We start from the raw sequence: 20,413 nt of genomic DNA on the forward strand, positions 1-20,413 counted from the left end.
TGCATAAAAATTGATTTTTGTTTTGGTGTGTAAAACAAGTGAGCAGAGATGGATTGGAGGCCATCATAAAAGTGACAGTATCTGATTCTCTTACTTTCAGTCCCATGTAAAAAAGGGTGCTTTTGATCTTTTAAATTCTCATTTTTCTGAATTAATGAGATGACAACAGCAGATTTTTACCTCCGCCAAGGAGGTTATGTTTTCGCCGGCGTTGGTCTGTTTGTCTGTTTGTTTGTCTGCAAAATAACTCAAAAAATTCTGAACGGATTTTGATGATATTTTCAGGAAAGGTTGATAATGGGACAAGGAACAGATGATAACATTTTGGTGGTGATCCGTTTCAAGTGAAGTGGATAAAATAATAAAATGACGTGAAATCCGAGCTGCTTGGCGGAGGTCTGCGCTTTCCGAGTGCTTTTATAGTTTTTCCATGAAAACTTTTTCAGAATTTTGAGATCATTATTTTATTTATTTAGAGTAACAGATTTTTTTGCTCTCAAGTGAATGCAACATGCCTCTCTACTCTTGCAAATGTGTAATGACAATATGGTGATCAATTCCAGGTCACTGCTCGTGCGGTTGACTGGTCAGTGTTTCTATGTCTTTCTTTTCGTTGTTACGTGAGTTGTAAGTTGTACTACTCTTGTTAACTGTGAATGTTGTATGTTGAGGTTGTGTTGCTGATTGTGTTTTTATAGCTACTGTCATGGCCTTTTCAATTGCCTCTTGTGGATAAATAAATTGATTTGAATTGAATTAATTGAATATTTGACATAAAGAGTTCAATTCAAGATGATGGATTATAATAATGCACAAAATGCATGTATTAGAATTCTGCAAGCGTCAGGTATGACAGTTCATAACAGAACAGTGATGAAGCTGATAACTGATAACAAAAATGAGATTTTTGGTCAAACTAACAATAGAAATGGGCTTACAACAACATCAGAGCCAATACATTATACAGCAAGGGCATCAACAAGTACTCACAAAATCTTATAAGAGTCAAACGGCAAGAATATGAATACAAAAGCAACATAATCAGTAAAAAAATTTAGGCTGCTAAAGAAAGTAATTCACCACTGGAAAGATGCTCTTTTTATAAAACTGGGCTGTCTTTACATGGGAACTATGCAAATGCTCTTCAAATTGGTGCTACATGGCCAGAGAAAACACATGAAAAGTACTACACATTTTCAGCAAAATATTGATAATACAGTAACAGAATCGATCAGCACTGACTACAGTTTGATCAGAGTACAGTCTGTAGTTCAAGCAACAGCCAAAGAGCTAAAAGAGTCTGCAGGGTGACGTGTACCCCTCTGAGGAAAGCAGTGCACAACCAGACACTGATGTGATGATCCTCCATCTTCTTAAACAGCCAGACAGTTGAAGGGTCAAGCCGACAGGGTTTAATGTTCTCCCTGAGTGTGTGTGTTGCATCACCACAGAAACACCCTGCTAAGACTCCATTCAGACTTCTCTCCAAAACTGAGGGGCAGCTGGTGGCTGAACTTTAAATATTTTATGAGTCTCAATCTGCTGACAGGAGTGTTCCGTCAGCGGCTTTCTTAATGACTACAGGGACACTCAGACACACAGTAAACAGGCTCAAGCTCCATTAGGACCAACAGTCGATTCGCTTGATGCAAGTAAACACAATCATTGACACTTGCTCATATTATCAGCTGCTGTGTTTACAGTTATGTACATTAACCGGCCTGTTGGCTGCACTGTGCTCCAGCACTGTAATGTTGTGATGCACTTATGATTCCCTGCAGCCGAGTCTCCCATTCATGCTGCCACGAATAAACCTCTTAACAGAATATTTCTGTCCACTTGTGATGTCCCGCCCACTGCCTCAGCAGCCTGCCAGCTATAAACCGATGTGGCTTTTCTGGCGCCTCTGCCTTTTGCTTGTTGTCATGCTTTCTGTTGATGTCAGGGTGCTCCCATAATGCTGTGAAGACCTAACTTTTAGATGTTTTCATGCTACGGCAGCAGTGACAGAAAGAAGCAGCGTGTCTCATTACCGGAGTACGAGCTTACCTGGGCTTCTCCTACTCGACTGTTATGTTTTCATGCATCGATCCAGAATCAGTTTGCCTGAGTCACCAGATTACGAAACTGTCAGTGCATGACAATGCAGCAATCTGCTGTATCACGTCTGTCTCCTCCTGCTCAGTATTTCTTCCTCCTTTTCTTTTTCTGTTTCTGCAATTACATTTCTCTTTCTTTCACTTTGCTCCATCAGTTTCTCATCCTGTCATCGTCCTCCTTGTACTTCTCCTCCCCTCCTCTCTGTGTGACTGGATGGGAGCTGACAGACTCCAGTAAACCCTCTCAGCGGCCTCGCCCATTAGCTCTGTCATGCGTTCAACTCGCCTCACCTCCCCGACTGTGTCTATCATAGAACAGAGTCGGCAGGCCCGCCGCGACCCAAAGACAGTGCCAGGGAGATTTCAGACTGGTGTCAAATCAGTCTCATGATGATATAATAATCTGCTCTGGATTAATGAATGTTTGGGTACACTGGTGCAGTGACCTCTATTGTACATGTGTAGGAAGAAGGTGGGAAAATCTGAGTCGGCATGTTCTTATGTCGCAATGTGAGCTAATGTTTTGCCCCACACATTCCTGTACGTCCCTGATCCTGATTCCTTATGTGATGGTGCTCCAGTTTTGGAGAACAATGAATGTACAGGGATTTATGAGGCAAAATTAAAGCTCACGTGGTGAGATAAGTCCATACTGGTACACTTTTCTTGTACATACTGCAGGTCGTGACACCAGTGTGACAGAGCACTTTCTGTAGCTTTCTCATTTGACAAGTCATCCAGGGTGATGATATTAGGTGCAAATGCATTTCCATGATGCAACCATGGTGCTGTTCTTTAACATGAGCTATTTCCTGCTGTTGGACAGCTGCAACTGTAATGTGTTATTGCAAAATATCTGGCACTGAGCACCAGAACAGGACATTCCTGCAGTCCCTTGCTGTTAAACCCAGCCACACTCAATTAATAATACTAATTTAAAAATTGCAGGAATGGCACATAACAAAACCATTTCAACTTGTAATGAGACCTTAACTTTGGATATTTGAGGCACCTGACAACACTGACATTGATCCATGCTGAAGCTGGCAATCTGCCATGTTTTATACAGTATGCTAAAGTCTAAGCATGGACATTATTATGACTCAGCATATTTTAATTCAATTTCAACAATTTCAGCATGTAGTTTACCATCACCTAAAGGAGAAGTCTGGTATTTTGCACTTTGAGCCCCATGTCTGGGTTGTTTATGATGAAATAGAGTGGCTAAGACCAAAATAGTGACGATTGCTCATTTTCAGAGAATTTGGCTTTCCCCTGCCTATGGCCATGTGTGAACCTGTGCTACTGCGAAGGTTGTTTACAAGCGAGTAATCCATTGTGAAGTTGTTTAAACTTATTACAAAACTCTTTTGTTTGTTCTCGTTCTTCCTCCAGGAGCACACACAGCACTGTTGAGCCAGCACTTTGGCTGAGCTAAAAGACTACAATGACTACAACCTTGTCGTAAACAACCCCCTTTCCGTTTCCGGTGGTGGATTACTACCAACGCAAAATGAGGCTTCTATAGAAAACCAATGGGGTAGACAAAATGTCAAATAAATCATTACAGAAACCACAGTTTGCTACGATTTTTATGTCAGAACATCAACAAACACCACTGAGCACTTGGTGAGTTTCATGGCTTTGAAAACAAAGGTTTAGGGTGGTTTTGGGACAGGTTCACACATGGCCATAGATATCAAGATTGCAAGATACCTCGTAAATTCTGCGCAAACTTGCAGATTCTCTGCTCACCGCAACTTTTCCACAAATTTGACTGATCGCTGTAGTTCCTGTGAGTTTCACCAATGACATCATTTCCTCTCATAACATTTCTTCACGTTCTTGTTTCTGGTTTTGAAGATGCAGACATGCGTGACACATACTACAAATCGTGCAAGGGAATTTCCAGATATTCTGCACACAAGTGGGGCTAAACTGTTTTGCAGCGTTGTGGTGGAACACATTTCAATTTTACCACTTACACATCTGGAGAATGACTGGACTGATGGACAACACACTAGACGGATCATTTAACAGAGGCTGTCGCATCCAGGTGCATGGTTAGTGGTAACATTAGTGTACGGTTTTATTTTCACTGGAACAAGTTGCCTTTGATTTTTTTTATTAATGAATTATATATTTGTTTAAAAATCAAAGAATTTTGCATTTTTTTTACCTACTCAAGTTTATTGCAAAAACCAATCTCTAAAAATATTGCAACATACTTCACGTGTTTTTTGAAAAGCTGCCGTGAAATCAGGCATTTCAGGCCACACACAACAACCCCAGATAAAGTCCATGAAATCCTGGATGGACTGACTTGAAGTGGACAAATGACAGGTGTTTATTGGCTCCAGCTCCAATCGGCAGTAATGGAAACAAGACACGCAAGTGGACACCCTAATTTTTGCCCCTTTTCTAGCATCTTTGTCAGTAACTTCTGTGACTCGTTGTCATCTCAGCCACAAATTCCACCTGTCTCTATCCAAGCAGCTCTTTGACATTGTTCCAAAGTAGTCTGCACTGAGTTTGAAAGAGAAATGGAAAAAGTAACACATACAGAAAACGAGTAACCACTGAAACATTTTCACTGGCCTCCATGCTGCTTTCTACTGTTTGCTATTCCTGTTTTCTTGCACATTCAGGACATAACACACCAGAACACACCACTGCTTTTTTACTCATTTATTTTTAATTTTTTTAAGCTTTTATTTGATAGTACAGCTTAAGAGTGACAGGACAGGGGACGAGAGAGAGAGTGAGGATGACATGCAGCAAAGGCCCACCAGTTGAATTTAAACTCAGACCACTGCGCTTAGGACACAGCTTTGCTACATGGGGTACCCGCTCTACCAGATGAGCTACTGCACACCCTGTCGACTGCTTTTTTTAAAGTAGATTCTTCATGTTTAAAAATAACAACAACATTGCATAAATGTGCTAATTTTGGTTGAAAAGAATATTAGATAAAGAAAAGTAACACCCTACTTCTGCTGATGAATAAATAGAAAAGAAATGTAGTTATGTTTTGGTGACTAGTTGATACAATTTTACAAATCTGCTCCAACACTGCTGCCAAGTCATACAGCCTGCCTATGAATAAACAAATGAGCACCATTAAAACAAGAATGTGTTAATTTCAGCTCTTGCCAAACAGACAGCTGCCTGAATTATTCAGAAGACAGGCATGGATTTATGATTCTGTGCCACGGTGGAGTCTGCAGAGTTTATTGCATCATGTGTTGTGTCGGGAGCCAAATGAAATGTTTAAATCCAGTCCCATTAGTGGTGACAGGTGGAGCCCAACAGATTGTATGTGTGTGTTCGTGAGGACGACGACGTTGCCAGTGCATGTATTGATGGTATACTATGGTATTGGTTTGTGTGCATAAGGCACTTACAAAACAGTTTCCCTTTGCCATGCATTAGGTTAAAATACTGTATATCAGTGGCCTCTTAAGGTCACAAGTTATTCTGAAGGCTGAAGACATATTGACAGAAGTAAAAAATGACAGTAGATCGTATGTATCTGTGCATTTTGTAGCGTTTCCAAAATGAAACTCAAACTATATTTAATGTTTCCCTTTCTGATGTCCAGGTCTTAAACACAAGAATGAATAAAAAATGTTTCTGACAGATAGATTCAATATTAGGGATGCACCGAATATTCCGTAACCGAATATATTCGGCCGAATATTGAAAAAAAACCCACACATTCGGTATTCGGTGGAATAAGTTAAAAGCAAGGCTGAATAATAGCAGCGTTTTGATAACGCAATCAAACGGCGTGCCGTGACGGGCGGAATAAAATGACGGCAGTGTGGCGATCCGTCCGTCACAGCACTCGCATTTGCGACTAAAAATAGTTTTGAGCGAGCAAAATAGGCTTAAATCATTCAGCATGCTGTGCGAGCAGCCTACAGATTTCAACCAGCAGCAGAAACGAAAGGCGAATCCCACCGATTGTGGGTTGAACGGGGGTCACAGACACAGACAGTAACGTTAATGTATTCCCGTCAAACACGGCGGCCATCGGCTTACCGGGCGACGGAGAAGTCGGCTCCAATAATGTCCTCTTCTTGGTGTCATGACTGCCCAGAAGTACCTGAACAGCCGAGCCAGCCGAACACAAGTACTTGACGTGTCAGAGGAGAAACGAGCCGTTCACATTTCTCTCTTTCTGGCAGTAACGGCCCACAAACCTCACCGCACTTTAGGGACTGTTCTTTACTTATGAAGGGACTTGTCAGGGGAGGAGGGTGGCTGGTTGATTTTTATTTTATTTATTTATTTTATTTTGATCCCCCCTATGTTAATCACTTATTGATGCTGTTTTTGAAGTATGAATAAGTCAATAAGTAATTTATTCCACTGAAATATCATTGATGTATTATAGAAAAGTGATTTATCTTTTTATAAATGGCAAAAGGCACATCTGCCTCATTTTTGCTGTGGTATCGTGATACTACTCAGAACCATGATATTTTCATTGGTATCGTACAGTGGGTCCCAATTTTGGTACCGTGACAACACTAATCTGGAGGGGGTTCATCTGCAAAAACTAATGAACAACTAAACAATGATATTCGGCATTCGGTACTCGGAATTCGGCCAAGCATTTAATATTATTCGGCTTTGGCTTCGGCCACAAATTTTCATTTCTGTGCATCCCTATTCGATATACCACGCCAGGGATTTAATATGCTTCGCGGTGATGTGCTTTTTTTATTCAAGTGTGTAGATATTAGAGCTTAAACCTCTGACTAAAGAATGTAGGCAAGCTTAAAATGTGTAGCTTATCTGTGCACATGCTTTGTCTTTGCATGCAAATGTTATATGTGCCATTGGAAAGATATCATCATCATGCTATCATCTGAATCCATGTCTGTAAAGCACGCATACAAACATGCAGTCTTGGTCGGATGGATTTGCATCTGCTCATGTGTGAGATGACATCTACCAGCACAGACCCGTGTGCTTGTGCATCCATGTGACACTCGGATAAAACTATGCCCTTTATTCAGAGTGTACTGTATATGCATTTGAAGATAAAGCCTCTTGACAGGCACATATATATACTTATACATGAAGATTATTTATTAGGACACTCTCATGACTCACTGTGCTCCAGTAGTATACAGCTGACCTTTAACCTTTAATCTTAAGGAACCTTTGGCTCTAATCTCTTCATGTTAACAAGATGATCGATGGAAACATGATGTGTTTTTAACTTTAAGTCAAACTCCAAAAGCTCTGTTTTCTGATGCTCACATTGAATTAAAACTTTTATTAAGAGGTCATGCTGATATCACTGATTAGCATATATTAATTATATTATTATAGATAATACAGATGATAAAAGGAGCCGTAGTGGTTATGTATTTATGGAGGTCAGCTTTTTTAATCCTCATTAATCGTTAATCCTCATCATTTTTGATCTGTTGTTGTGTAGGTTATGTGTAGATGTGTGGATGCACAGTGATAATGAGATACTGAAGTTGTGAGCATGAAGAAAAAAGTGTGACGTCGTCTGGCAAAAGTGGGGCCTTACTCAAGGACTAGATGAGTACATACTTACAACAGTTTCTTTAAAAAAATGTGAGTATGAATCAGGCCTCGAGGAAGTGCGCCAGTCTTGAAGCCAAATAAGACTTTTCCACATTGACTTAGATGGTTTAAGAGATGTCTGTTCAGCAGGGATTACTTTTTTTTTTTTTAGCATCGCAACCCCCGTGAAATGACTCTCTCTTCTACTGGTATTTAATCCATGTGGCCCGATAATATTTGGAAAGTCTATTGGAGTCACAGCTAAACTGGAAGTAGCCACCTCAGTTGTTGGCAGTCCAACCCAGTCACACCCAGCCGTCAAAATCCAGCACTTGTCTAGTGACTTCCGGCGTCAGACACTGACAAAAAAAGCCATCCTTTCACGTAGGCATGATACGCAGCCAGTCGCCATTATTGTTTAACTGTGCATGGCGGCAGCAGCAAGAAATGTGGCAGAACAACATGAAAGTTAAGGAGGTGGAAGTCCGAGCAGGGCAGGAGGGAGGGTGGTGGATGGGTCACGCAAACACCAAATTTCATTCGGGAGGCCGATGTTCACTTCCCGTAAGATTGTACAGCCAGACACTGTTATTTTTTTTCTTAATACAACCCCGTGCCTGTTGGCAAAACGTAACCATGTGTGTTTTTTTGTTAAAGTCCTCTGCCGATGGTGTATTCAGGTTTCTTTATACTTCCATGGTGTGAATCCTTTGCTACAGACTGAGCCTGTCACTTTAAGAGAGTTGCACTGTGGGATGTTTGTAGCCTGTTGCGAGGCTAGCTAGTTTCTGTTTGTCTAAATGTCAGGAGGAGTTGTTTTAAAGATTTCTTGGCCCTAAAAGTGTCACTTAAGTCCAGTTTTTGCAAGTTTTCTTGTGCGAAACGTTATCTTTGCATTCTTTTTTTTATCACCTAAAGCCAATAAGAGCATTAATATAGCAGGAAGTGTGTATCCCACCAGCTAGCTAATCACACCTGCTTTGTACCGTGCTCATATGGTGATTACTGCTAATATCAAGACGATATTGTCCCAGAAGTGTAGTGTCCACCCTCTGGTTCCCCCTGGTTAACACTGTTAGCTCTGGTAGCACTGTTGTCAGTACTGTTGTTAGCAGTGTTAGCTGATAGCGGCTAACTTAGCCACCATGTTGGGAACCATATCCACACAACTCATATGCTCTGAATTTCAGCCACTGTAAGAGTTTCCTCGAGGTCTAGTGAAGGTGCAGAAGGCATTTTTGTTCCCATGAAACATTTGTAACATCATTCATGTACGCTAGCTAGCGGTCTTCATTTCCCGTGACCTTCAGCTGGTGCACTGCTGTGTTTCAAAGCACAGGAATCGCTTAACACCGTTGGCAACAGTGTGTACTGCATCCCCTTGTACTCGTTAGCATGCCCAACATACAAATACAACAGGAACACTGCAAGAGAAAAGGCTTCAAGGTAAATAGCAGTGGTTTGTGGGTAAAATGAGCTAAAGAGCACCATTTCTTATCTCTTGAGATGGCTAAATGATAAAGACAAAGTAATCGTCTGATATGTCAAGATAACAGGCCTAACAATATTATTAGTAACTTTGACTGTGCTCAGTTTCTGTTTGAAGACTGAGCTAACTTTCTGTGGAAGCTAGCAGTCTGTTGTCATGGCTGTAAATAATAATTCATCATTATAACAGTTGACTCAATAACAGTCAAGTGTGTGTGCGTGTGTTTGCGTTAAGCATCTTGACCATTTGCCATCTGTTGGATCGTAATCCATGATGTCATATAAGTCAATGTTTACATGATTGCATGTTTGTTTGGTCTTGTGGGTCTGTGTGTGTGTGTGTGTGTGTGTGTGTGTGTGTGTGTGTGTGAGAGAGAGAGACAATGAGTATTGTGTAAGAAGATTATGCGGGCAGACTTCATATTATTAAGAAGACCAGAGAGAAATAATGAAAGAACAAACATCTTTATTTATGTGACATTTTCAGCTAGGGTGAATTAGTTTGTCCCTCGTGGCTCATTTTATTACAGAAAATGAATGTATTTATGCTGCATAACTCAAAATGTCCTCTGTTGTCCGAGGCTATGAGCTCTGCCCTTTGTGTTGTTATTTATAGTGTAGCTAATGTGAGTAGGCTATTTTGTTCATTCCTCTGTTGGATCTGTGCAGAGGTGTCCCAGCTTTAAATGTCCACGTGATGAAGTGGTTGTGACAGCCGCCCATATGACTGAGGCATGATGGGTTTTGTTATTAGGGGGTAAATCTGCAGGTCATGGTCCTCCTCGGTCTGCTCGTGACCTCTCTGTCAGGCCGACCTTCACTGTGCATCCTGCCTGCACGGCCATGGACATTTACATTCACTCAGCGATCAAGCTTTCTATCATTGTTTTAGTTTAATTCCGCAGAAGGGAAATGAAGCATGAAGATAGATCGTCTCCATTTTAGGAATGTGTTCAGAAATGTGAACAACCAGTTGGAGGAGTATCAGTCTGTGTTCTCCAAAACTCAGGTGCTTCTCTAAAATTGTTTCAGTTGAGATAGATCATCAGTTAAAATCAAGTAGTTATATGAACAAATACATGAAACCTCCCTGATTCTTTGTGTTTTATGAAAACTAACAGAATTACAAACTCTTCCCATTTAAGCTTTGGTTTTTCTTACTCTTCACCTGATGGTAACATGACCCCCACCTTGTATCTCACAGCATTTACTGACAAATACAACAGCCAGTCCTCATTCCCACATACCACTGATTTGTCAGTGATTTCAATTTCAGGCCAAAAAGGGCACCTTTTACGTTGGTGTGATACGCCCCTGGATGGCTTCATGTTGAAAAGCTGCTGGTTTCAAACTGACAAACAAACACAGTAGTGTTGTGTCGTTCACGAACGAATCGTTCAAAAGAACGAATCTGTTGAGTGAACGTACTAAACTGAATCACTTCCGGAACTGATTCGTTCATTTCTCAGTTCGGTTGAGCTCAGCAGCGAGCGTGCAGGCCAGGAGTGAAAATGCCAATTTGGTCAGTGCGAACAATGAATCACTCTCGAGTCGTGAGGCAGCCAGGGTGCAGGAAGGGACTGCCTACCGTGTGACGAATCACTCGGTGAACGTCATAACCCCGATCCCTGAATGATTCACATCATTTTTTCTCAGCGATACACTTTAATAGGGACCGTTTACTCCAAGCTAACAGCTAATGTAGCCAGGAGTCAAGCCACATGAACACAATCACACACCTCCCCATGGTTTTAACAGACTTAGTTTCCAGATAAACTTAAAACGTTAGGCTGGCCAGTAATGAGACTCACCAGTGCAGGGCAGAGACTGAGTCGGACTATGCAGTACACAGTCAGGGCTCCACTGAAAGATACAGTGAACAAATCTTTTGAACGAATCTTCTTAATGAACTGATTCTAGTGATTCAGTAACATCTAAAGAACTGCTTTGCCCATCCCTAAAACACAAGACTTTCACCTAGGAGACTGCTGTCTGTGTCCCCGATGAAGTTATTTAACTATGCAAATGTCACATGACAGATGTTACTTTGCATTAGTAACAAACTTATTTTAACCCAAACCATGATCTTTTTTCTGAACCTAACCAAGCACTTCTGGTGCCTAAACCTAAAAATTGAGTAAACCTACATTGTTTTAAGTTTATTTTGAAAAGAGACTTTATGCATGTGGGGAAACAGAAACTAAATTTACTGTGAAAAGGGAAGCCTATTTTGAAAGGATACGTAAATGCTTTGAGTGAAAACTAAGGGACTGGCTGTCCCTGAGCGTCCAAACCTGACAGTATGGGCGTAAAGCCTCATACTCTGAGTTATAGGGGCACTTACCGATGTGTTGGCAAAGGCAGTTTTGAAAGGCAGTCCATTGTAAATAAATTTAATGTCAGTCAGCTCTGTGTTAAATCAAAGATCAATGCCATCTAAGTTTGGTGCAGCGTGTTTAAGTGCCAGTCAATTGGCAGTAAACTTCAAATGTCAAAGAAAATTGTTGCATTTGCATAATTCTGATTTGGTTTAATACGTTTATGTTAATGTAATCTACGGAGTCCACTGACTGCACGGATTGTTTTATATGTGTAATTAAAAGTTCAGCTTATAATAATATACATGATTATGTCAATTTGTTAATTGTGTCTCCTGTCTGCAGGGACTCTCTGCATTTATGGTTACATGAATGTCAGCGCTGCAGGCCAGATGCCGGTGATGGAGGAGCTTGTCAGTGAGAGGTAAGAACTAATCAGCTTTTATGTAGCGTAATCACTGTCTTTTTTTGATTGAACACTTCCTGACAATGGTCTCATTGTTTGATATACAACACTTAAAGTTTTAAAAGTTTCTCAACTCAAATGCAAGCTTATAACACTTAGTTTTTGGTTATAAGTTGCGGCTCTGGGTGTTGCTGTTCTTGCTCAAATTTGCTCTGAATGTTTTTTTTCTTGTTTCTTCTTTCATCGTCTTCTTGTGCATTCTCAAAGTTTTTAGTTTTTATTAGGCGGGTACTGTTGATGTAAAATGCCAACAACACTCCTGAACACCATCAAGGCTTAAGGGGCTTTCACACTGCCGCATACTAACTTGCCACTTCCATTCATTTTAATGAGCGGAAGGCAACAGAGGAGAAGTAGCTTCCAACACGCTGGTAGGGGTGTGAAGTTGTTGATATCTACATGAATAAGCACAGATATCCCCACCGCGCTGAGTTCACCATGTTGAAACTCTGGCGTTTCCAGTTGATAAGCCAGTATCACGGAAGCACAAAGAAGACAAAATGAAGAAAGTCTGAATACCCGGAGGTATGGCACCAGCAACTTAAGAGGACAAGCAGAAGAGAAACTGGTACTGCGATAAGGTTTCCACCAAACTTCACATGACTGGTAAACTGTCCACATGTGTAGAAATCTTTGGTAGTTTCAGTTATTCTTGCTTCAGCATGCAGCTACAAGCTAGCTTGCGCTTCTTTTAGTGTTCAACAAAGCACCTGCCTGGCATTGCAACCAGGCACCGTAGCGGCAGCAGCAACTTTTAAAAACACTTTGCTTTATTGGGGGAAGGCTCTTGCAGGTAGGCAGTTGTAGGGGTGTTGTGAAAACAGCTAAGTGAGAAGTGTGAAAGCTTAAAACGTCTGTAACCTTAGAATACTAAGGCACAAAACTTCATTGTCAAGTGCTGACAAGTGTCTATTAACCATGGATGTGTGACATTTGTAGCTTACATGTAGCAGATATGTTAAAACTTTATATTTATCTATGTTTCAACAATATTTAGGCACAAAAAACCAGTTGGTCACAGATAGAAAAGGATATTGTTTTGGCTTGAAGTATCCAGTCTGGGGGGCATAATCCCAACCTGACACACAGCAATGACTCGCTAAATCACAAACAGTTTTGATGTTCTGAAACGGTGGTCTGCAGCTCGGCAGGCGTTTCATCAGCTCATTTAGAACTTGTCAAATAACGCCACTTGTTCAGTAATTTCGGCATCAGATACAGACGCCAAAAGCCACCAGGCAGCATCTGTATGTAGCAGTACGATACACGGACTGGTGGCGTCAGGTAATAACAGCCAGACAGCACCTGTTACGGTAGTATGATGTCACATTTGACAGTGTCAGTTTGAATTACTGCAACGTAATGTAGGGAGCTGGATAGTCCCAAAAGGCTGGACAGAAGGGGTGGTTGATGGATTGAAAAAAAAAACCCACCTGACTTTCACCCCAAAGTGCTTTTAAAATGGCACAATGTATTTAACAGGCGTAAAGTGATAGGCTGTCTTGAAATGTCAACAACAAATACAGGAGGATACCTAGCATGTGATGTGTAGACGTGAATGACACTGACAAAGTCACGCCAGGTGTCACACCATCCACCTTCAGTTGACAAAGGCAGCTCATATACTATGTCACTTTAGAAACATTGATATGAAACATATGCACAATGTCAACATTTTCTTTTGGCGACTGTTCTGCAGTTTGACACTCGAGTCTTACCTGACGAAGGTGCACTCACCAAATTTGACTGAAGCAAGCAGCCTGTGTGCAGCCTAAGAGATGTTCGAGAATGATAAAATGAATTGCATTTGTTTGGTGAAAGCAACACTTATTCAAATTGCCCCCGGCCTGCAGGAGTTGTGTGTGCATGTGGATTGTTCATGTATTCATCCACACAATCTGCTTGTTCTAAGAAAAAAGAAACAGCAGACGAATAAGCAGAGATGGCTGCCGCATTTGTATTAAACCATTCTCAGAGGTCTGCAGATCAGAAATGAATTGACTGCCCTGATTCCTTCTTCAAGGGCATTCTCATCTTCAGATTTTTGGCTCAGCTGAGGAAACAATAGGCAGTGTGGGATTTCTGCAGCAGCGCTCGCTGCCTCTGTAGTTATCTCGCCCTCAGGCTTGTTGGTTTGATTGAAACGGGGATCCTGCTGAAAGTGTTGGGTGGTCTGTTTTCACTGCTTTGGAATGTAAAGAGTCGTTTTATAGCTTCCCCCGCCTGGCTAATGTCCTTTAGCCCTGAGGCTGAGACTGAGATTTGAGTTTTTTCTGAAATCATCACTGTGAAGGCGCTGTCGGACCACCTTCTTCCCTGACTGCTAGCTTTGACTAACAGGCCCACGGGCTGATAAGAGAAGAGAAAACGATGCATAGTATAAAAGAGGCACAGAATAAATGCAGAGGTACTTAAAGACTGCAAAGGTACAGTGGGTTAACTACAGTCAGAGGAGACAGGTTGTCGCTGTTGTATTTTTACACTAGTTATCTTCACTAAGAAAAATCTTACTATTTTGGACATTTCACTCTTCCTCACTTTCTGTCAGAAGCTAATCTAAACTTGTTTGATTATTTATTTGTTTTCTTTGTTCCCTTGGCAACAGCCATCCTCTGTAAAGCAGCTACAGTATGGAAGAGATAAGAGCTGGAGCCCAGTAGGAGAGCACAACAGCATCCCTCCACATTTAAACAGCTATTTTATTTTTAATGGGTCTCTGAGTGTGCAAACATCTCAGTAGATTTATGAATTTACTGTCAGTCTGGTTAATGTCACCATCAATCAGTGAGCTGTGTCTCAGTGAGCCTGTTCTGATGGAAATTTTGCAAAACGTAATTAAATGTCTGTTATTCTTAGCATAATCTCTCAAGACAGATTCTGCAATTTACATTGTAGTATCTGTCGGCAGCCCTGTGTGAAAGACAACTAGAGGGGGGAGGGCGGGGGCTTTGAGTTTGAACGATGCTGTGCTTTAGCCAATCACAATGAAGGGGGCGTGGCCGAGACGTGCAGGTGTCCCCAGGAAATGTGTACCTACAGAAACAGCAAGCTCCACGTCCATGGCGACCGCTCCACCCAAAACGCCGTCTTGTCAACGTGAAAAAAAGTCTTTTTTCCAGCGGATGTCTTTGTTACAACATGATTGAGCTAACTGGAGTAGTTGCATGTCGTATCCGACAACGGGAGGCTTTTAACAGATGACGTCCTGATGTTAGCTTTGCTGCTGCTGTTAGCTGTCCCTGTCAGCTGCAGCCACTGATGCTTTCTAGACATCGTGATTTCCCAAAACTGAATAAATACCACACATAGCAACACAAAACTGCTTTGCTAGCTCAATCATGTTGTAACTAAGATATCCGCTGGAAAAAATATTTTATTCACGGAGTATTTATTGAGTTATTACCTTATTTTTATACAGTCTATGGTTATTACAGACACTGCTAACGGCTAACGTTAACAGCTAACGGTTAGCCCAGCTAATCTACGATAACCATGTTATTAATTACAAAATGTGCACACAGAAATAGTAACGTTTGTTCAATCATTGTGTTTATAGACTTAACAAACATCAGATTAGTCTACACGGTGATATAGTGACTTGAAAAATGTGATATATAGCTAAACTCTGCTGGTTTTCTATCCGAAGTATTTGTAAACAACACAGCGATTTCCCTGGGGGCACCGCCGGAAGTGAAGGGCGTGAGTGATCGCCGAGGCCCCTGCACTTTCGTTAGTGGAGAAACTCCGGGCTGTGCCTCCAGAGGTAAAGGAAGAAAAAAAAAATGTAGTATTTTTTTATTTATTTATTTTTTTTACCGATGGATTTCCAGATTGTTCTTAGGATAACAGAAACATAAATAAATTGTGGACCAGGTGGATTTAAACCATGGTTATTTCTTACATTAAACAAAGTTAAACCGTGATCAGAATTTTATTTTGCTACTTTTCCCTTTGTGTCAGGGAACTCCTTGCCAAATTTCAGACTTATATGACTATTCATGCCATCGTAGTGCCCTAATATTTGAGTTTACATCATTTTGCCAGAGACATGTCCCACAAAATAGGTATTGGGCCCCTTGAGACCAAACAGCCCCGAGTGGGGTTGCTTGTTACTAATTTGTGATAGCTGAATGTATAAGCGAACAGGAAATGATAATGTTGTGGGTACAAATTTATCTCTACAATCACATCTAAACCTAAAATCTGGAACAACCAAAAGATATTTACATGTATACTGTACATACATATATAAAACATTAAATACTCATACATTAAAATTAATGTGAAAGCATGAGGTCTTAACTAGAGTAGAAAGACAAGCCTGTTTCTGAGATGATAGGGTTACACTGCATGACCCAGTTTGCTGTTGGGATGTTATGGATGGGCTCCATGTCGAGTTGATGGCAGTAATGTGAAGCCTCCAGCTGCCTTGAGAGAAACCAAATGGCTCCAGCCAAGAGGTTTGATTGATGACTCAGTCTCACACCGGGCCCCCCAGCACGCTACAAACATACATCCTAACATCACACATGTTAAATGCAACATGTTCTCACCCACTGAATAGGTCGTTTGCCAATGATGCTCAGAATGTCATACGTGGAGAATACCAGCAACAGGCGCACATAGACACGTGGTAAAACATTCACAGTTTTAAACACATGGATAATATTGTGATACCGGTGTAGTTTGGTTAAGGTGACAGAAGGACTTGATTAGGTTTAGGAAAAGATCACAGTCTGAGTTAGGCCCCAATCGCTCAAAAGGCATTTTGCAGTTTGCAAAACACGAGCCTTTTTTCTTTGTTTAAATTGAATGCCACTGGTAGAAAAAGGCTTGCTGTGCCTTTTTATTGCTGCCATGTAACCTTCCCATGTAATCAATCTACAGTTTTTTTCTGTCTTTCTTTTTTAAAGTTTATTTATGTCACAGTAATCAGTGTGTAGTTCCTGACATGTTGAGGCAGAGGGTACTGTCTGTAGCTCTGGTTGAGGGTGAGAGGCTGTCAGCAGATAAACAGAGATCTGTGTGGGTACATGAGACCCTAAAAAAGAGGCTGGATCATGGGGAGCACCACCAGTTGGTCCAGGAGCTTCTCCTCCATCATGGACGTTTCAAGCACTGCACTTATCTGCTTCCACGCCTGCTGTTTTCTATGGAGATGGTGGTAACTGCGGTCTGAAAAGTCATATAGCTCTGAGTATCCAGCAACCACTACCACCAGTTTCTCCTCCATTGTTTACCAACTGTAAACTTGTTGTCATGACCATCACAGATGGCCCATCTCTCAAATTATTCGATTGGACAATGGGGAAAAAAGTGGAGATGACATGGAGCGCTTTACAGCTCTGAGTTGAAATGTTTTCAACTCCAGGAGCACAAAAGCTGCCTCCAGCTGCTGAAATGCCTTCTTTTCGACGTTGACTTCTGGTTTCATACGGTGCACGAACTCCTGGGTGAAAGTCCTGTATTTGTTGACCCATCAAACTCCCTGACCTCCCACCTAGGATGACTTTTTTGCTCTTTGTTCTTCTTCTGTCACCTGACTTCCTCTTTTGCTTCTGCCATAATAACTATGGCCAATAGAGGTCACCGCCTAACAACAAACGTTAATATATGTCATAATAAAGTGCAGCTAAAAGTGAGGCCAAAACATGTTGATCACTTCCTGCTATCACCTCGCCCCCTTCACGTTAGCAGATGGCACAAACTAAAATGTCAAAGTACACATTAAAGACATTTCCCCAGAGATGTTTGCTTTCATTTTAGGTGGTTCTTATCACACTGCTGCTGTATGGTCAAGTCTTAAGATTAGTTTTAATAGTTATTTGATGCTATAAAAAGGGGGTGTGACATCATGATTGACACCATCCGTTACTATTTAGGGGGAGAGCATTTTTTTAGACAGGTTTTAATCTTCAACCCACTGTTTGTTAATTATTGAAAACACTCTCTGCTGTTGCTGCTAACTTACCAGGAGGCAGAAAGCTGTATTAGTCATATCACACATGTTGCACTGCATGTTCAAACAGTATGGCATCACATTACTGTCTTTAATCTCATTTAGCGTACATCTAGCCTGTGCACTCCACATGCTGGAGTTTGTCCTCTGGCACAGATGATCCCCCAGTTACAGCATGTAGCACCAGTTCCTGTGCCAGATATGGTCCACATTATGTTCACTTCCCATCATGGGATTTTAAAAATTTAAATAAGCTAGAGTTTTGTTATGAGGCAGCTTCAAATCACCGCACTATAATTCTTATTTTTCCTCTCAGAATCATACACACTGTTTCAAAATGCACCTTCAGCACGCAGTAATTAAGATTTAATACATGTGAATATGAAATTGTTTTAAATTAATCTTTATTACTATCATTACATTTGCAGGATTAAGCTACATTCATGACAAAATAACAGAAATGCTTTACTTTCATAGTTTTCCATAAAAATTTAAAAAGTAAAAACACACAAATCGTTCATATCTGCATGTTAAGCTGCTTCAAAGTTGCATTTCTCTAACTGGCAGTCATTCTTCTTTGTTTGGAACATTACAGTATTTGCAGCATTAAGTGCCTTCAAGCAAAGAATCTTAATTTTTAATTAGCTAACGTCGTTCCTAATGCATAACCCTGTTCCTTCATCGCCTTTGAAATGTTATGATTGGTGGAAAGCATTTAGTAACGCTTCCTCTGAGCTTGTCGAGGAGGCGAGGTGATACATTTTTCATGTAACACAGATTTTACGTAATAATGTTGTGTAGGAATGTGCAGATGGTTTGGAGTCATTTCTTGAATATTCTTATTTATCATGTTGATTTAATTGACACCTTTCATTGCCAAGCTTATTACACCACACAGTATGTGCACCAGAATGTGGAACATGAGTCACCAGTTCACCAATATCAATTAGCAATCCGTTCAGGTATGTGCATAGAAGCAAGTAAGTTTGATGCAAACAAAAACTAAATGAAAGGTAATTGTTGGTTGTATTAATCATATTATTTGCCATTTGAGTGTCACATGACTGCAGCATGTTCTGTTGTGTGTGCGGTGCTTCAGCCTTACACTCAGGACTTTTTAAATCCGGCTGGATATTTACAGTAACATCAGTGTGGCATACTGCAGATGGATAGTAAACTGTCTCTCCATCTTGGGACGCTGTTGGATTGAAACAAAAGTGCCTGGTGATGTCTGCTGCACAACCTCTATCTAAAATTGATCTGTTTCTCAGTTTGGCCATTTTCTTTTGTGGGCTGCATTTAAATGGACTGCATTTATACAGCGCCTCGCTACCTGTCTGGACAAAGAGCTTTACAATTTGTCTCTCATTCACCCGTTTACACACCGACAGTGGCGGAGCTGCCATGCAAAGCGCTGTCTTGCCCATTGGGAGTAACTTGGGGTTCAGTGTCTTACTCAAGGATGCTTCACATTACGACAGGAGGAGACGGGGAGCTAAACTGGTGATTAAGGGAAGACCTGTTCTTTAAATCACAGCCTACTGTAGTTTAATTTAGTGTAACTGGCAGTGCAGGTTTGACTCTATTTATATAATCTATAGCACCTGCACTTATGCACAACACTCTTATGTACATGGTAAAGTCAGCAAATTTGAGCAGTTTTCTCCTGAGAGTAAAGCAGTGAGAGCAGTGATGTCACTGCAGCAAATGTTGTGGGACATCTAAGCAGCGGATCTAAAAACGGGAACTGCCCATTGGTTCGACAGCCCATTGTTCCAACCATATTAAACCCATTGTTCTGAAGCCCGTTCCGAAATCATCATGATGCCCTGTGGTTAAGGTCTGGTTAGGTTTAGGCACAAAAACCACTTGGTTAGGGTCAGGAAAAGATCATGGTGTGGGTTAAAATGAAAAAGAAAGTGGCAAACACATAAGCCGGTTGCGGCGCACCATACGCCCGCTGCAAGCCGTTCAGCACCGTGGACAGTCGGACTAATGGGATGTCGAACCAATGGGCTGTCGAACCAATGACATGGACCCCTAAAAACTGCAGTAATAAACTTCACAAAGGAAACAGAAGTAAACTTTTAGCTTCAGGATTAATCAATGAATTTATGCTGCTCCTCGTGCATAATTATGCACAGCATCTCTCTTAATGGGGAGTCAGACAGCAGCTCAGCAGCTCTGCTCTGATCTCTGCTATGTTCATATTTTACAGAATGTGATTAATGTTTTCCTCATTAGTGGTGTATTATTTCACCTACTTGCAACACATCAGTTCGTCCCTGTGTGTAACTAGCAGAGTATACGTGTGTCGTGAACCCACCTATGTAAGCACGAACTAGCTGAACAATGTGCCCTTTAAACAGCAGGAAAACACTGTGCCATTCTGACGGTTGCCCAGGTTTTTGTCGGTCAATAGCGCAGTTGCTTTCTGCCGCCCCACAATAGCCATCTACCCACAATGCCCCTGACCACACCTCATTATAAGACACACAAATGGGCACAAGTACATAGTCTACTTATACAATGT

General features: G+C 41.2%; 1 protein-coding gene across 3 annotated transcripts in view; it reads left to right on the forward strand.

The window, feature by feature from the left end:
* htr4 (5-hydroxytryptamine receptor 4) overlaps nucleotides 1-20,413 on the forward strand; it is a 297,439-nt gene that overhangs the window by 83,331 nt on the left and 193,695 nt on the right. For all 3 annotated transcript variants that reach the window (XM_049586445.1, XM_049586444.1, XM_049586443.1), the window contains exon 2: nucleotides 11,801-11,879. In XM_049586445.1, coding sequence (XP_049442402.1) covers nucleotides 11,824-11,879 — 56 coding nt within the window. In that variant the 5' untranslated portion in view covers nucleotides 11,801-11,823. The remainder of the gene's footprint in view (nucleotides 1-11,800; nucleotides 11,880-20,413) is intronic.

The sequence above is a fragment of the Epinephelus fuscoguttatus genome, linkage group LG9 (assembly GCF_011397635.1).
Source record: "Epinephelus fuscoguttatus linkage group LG9, E.fuscoguttatus.final_Chr_v1".
In the NCBI taxonomy this organism is placed as follows: Eukaryota; Metazoa; Chordata; class Actinopteri; order Perciformes; family Serranidae; genus Epinephelus; species Epinephelus fuscoguttatus.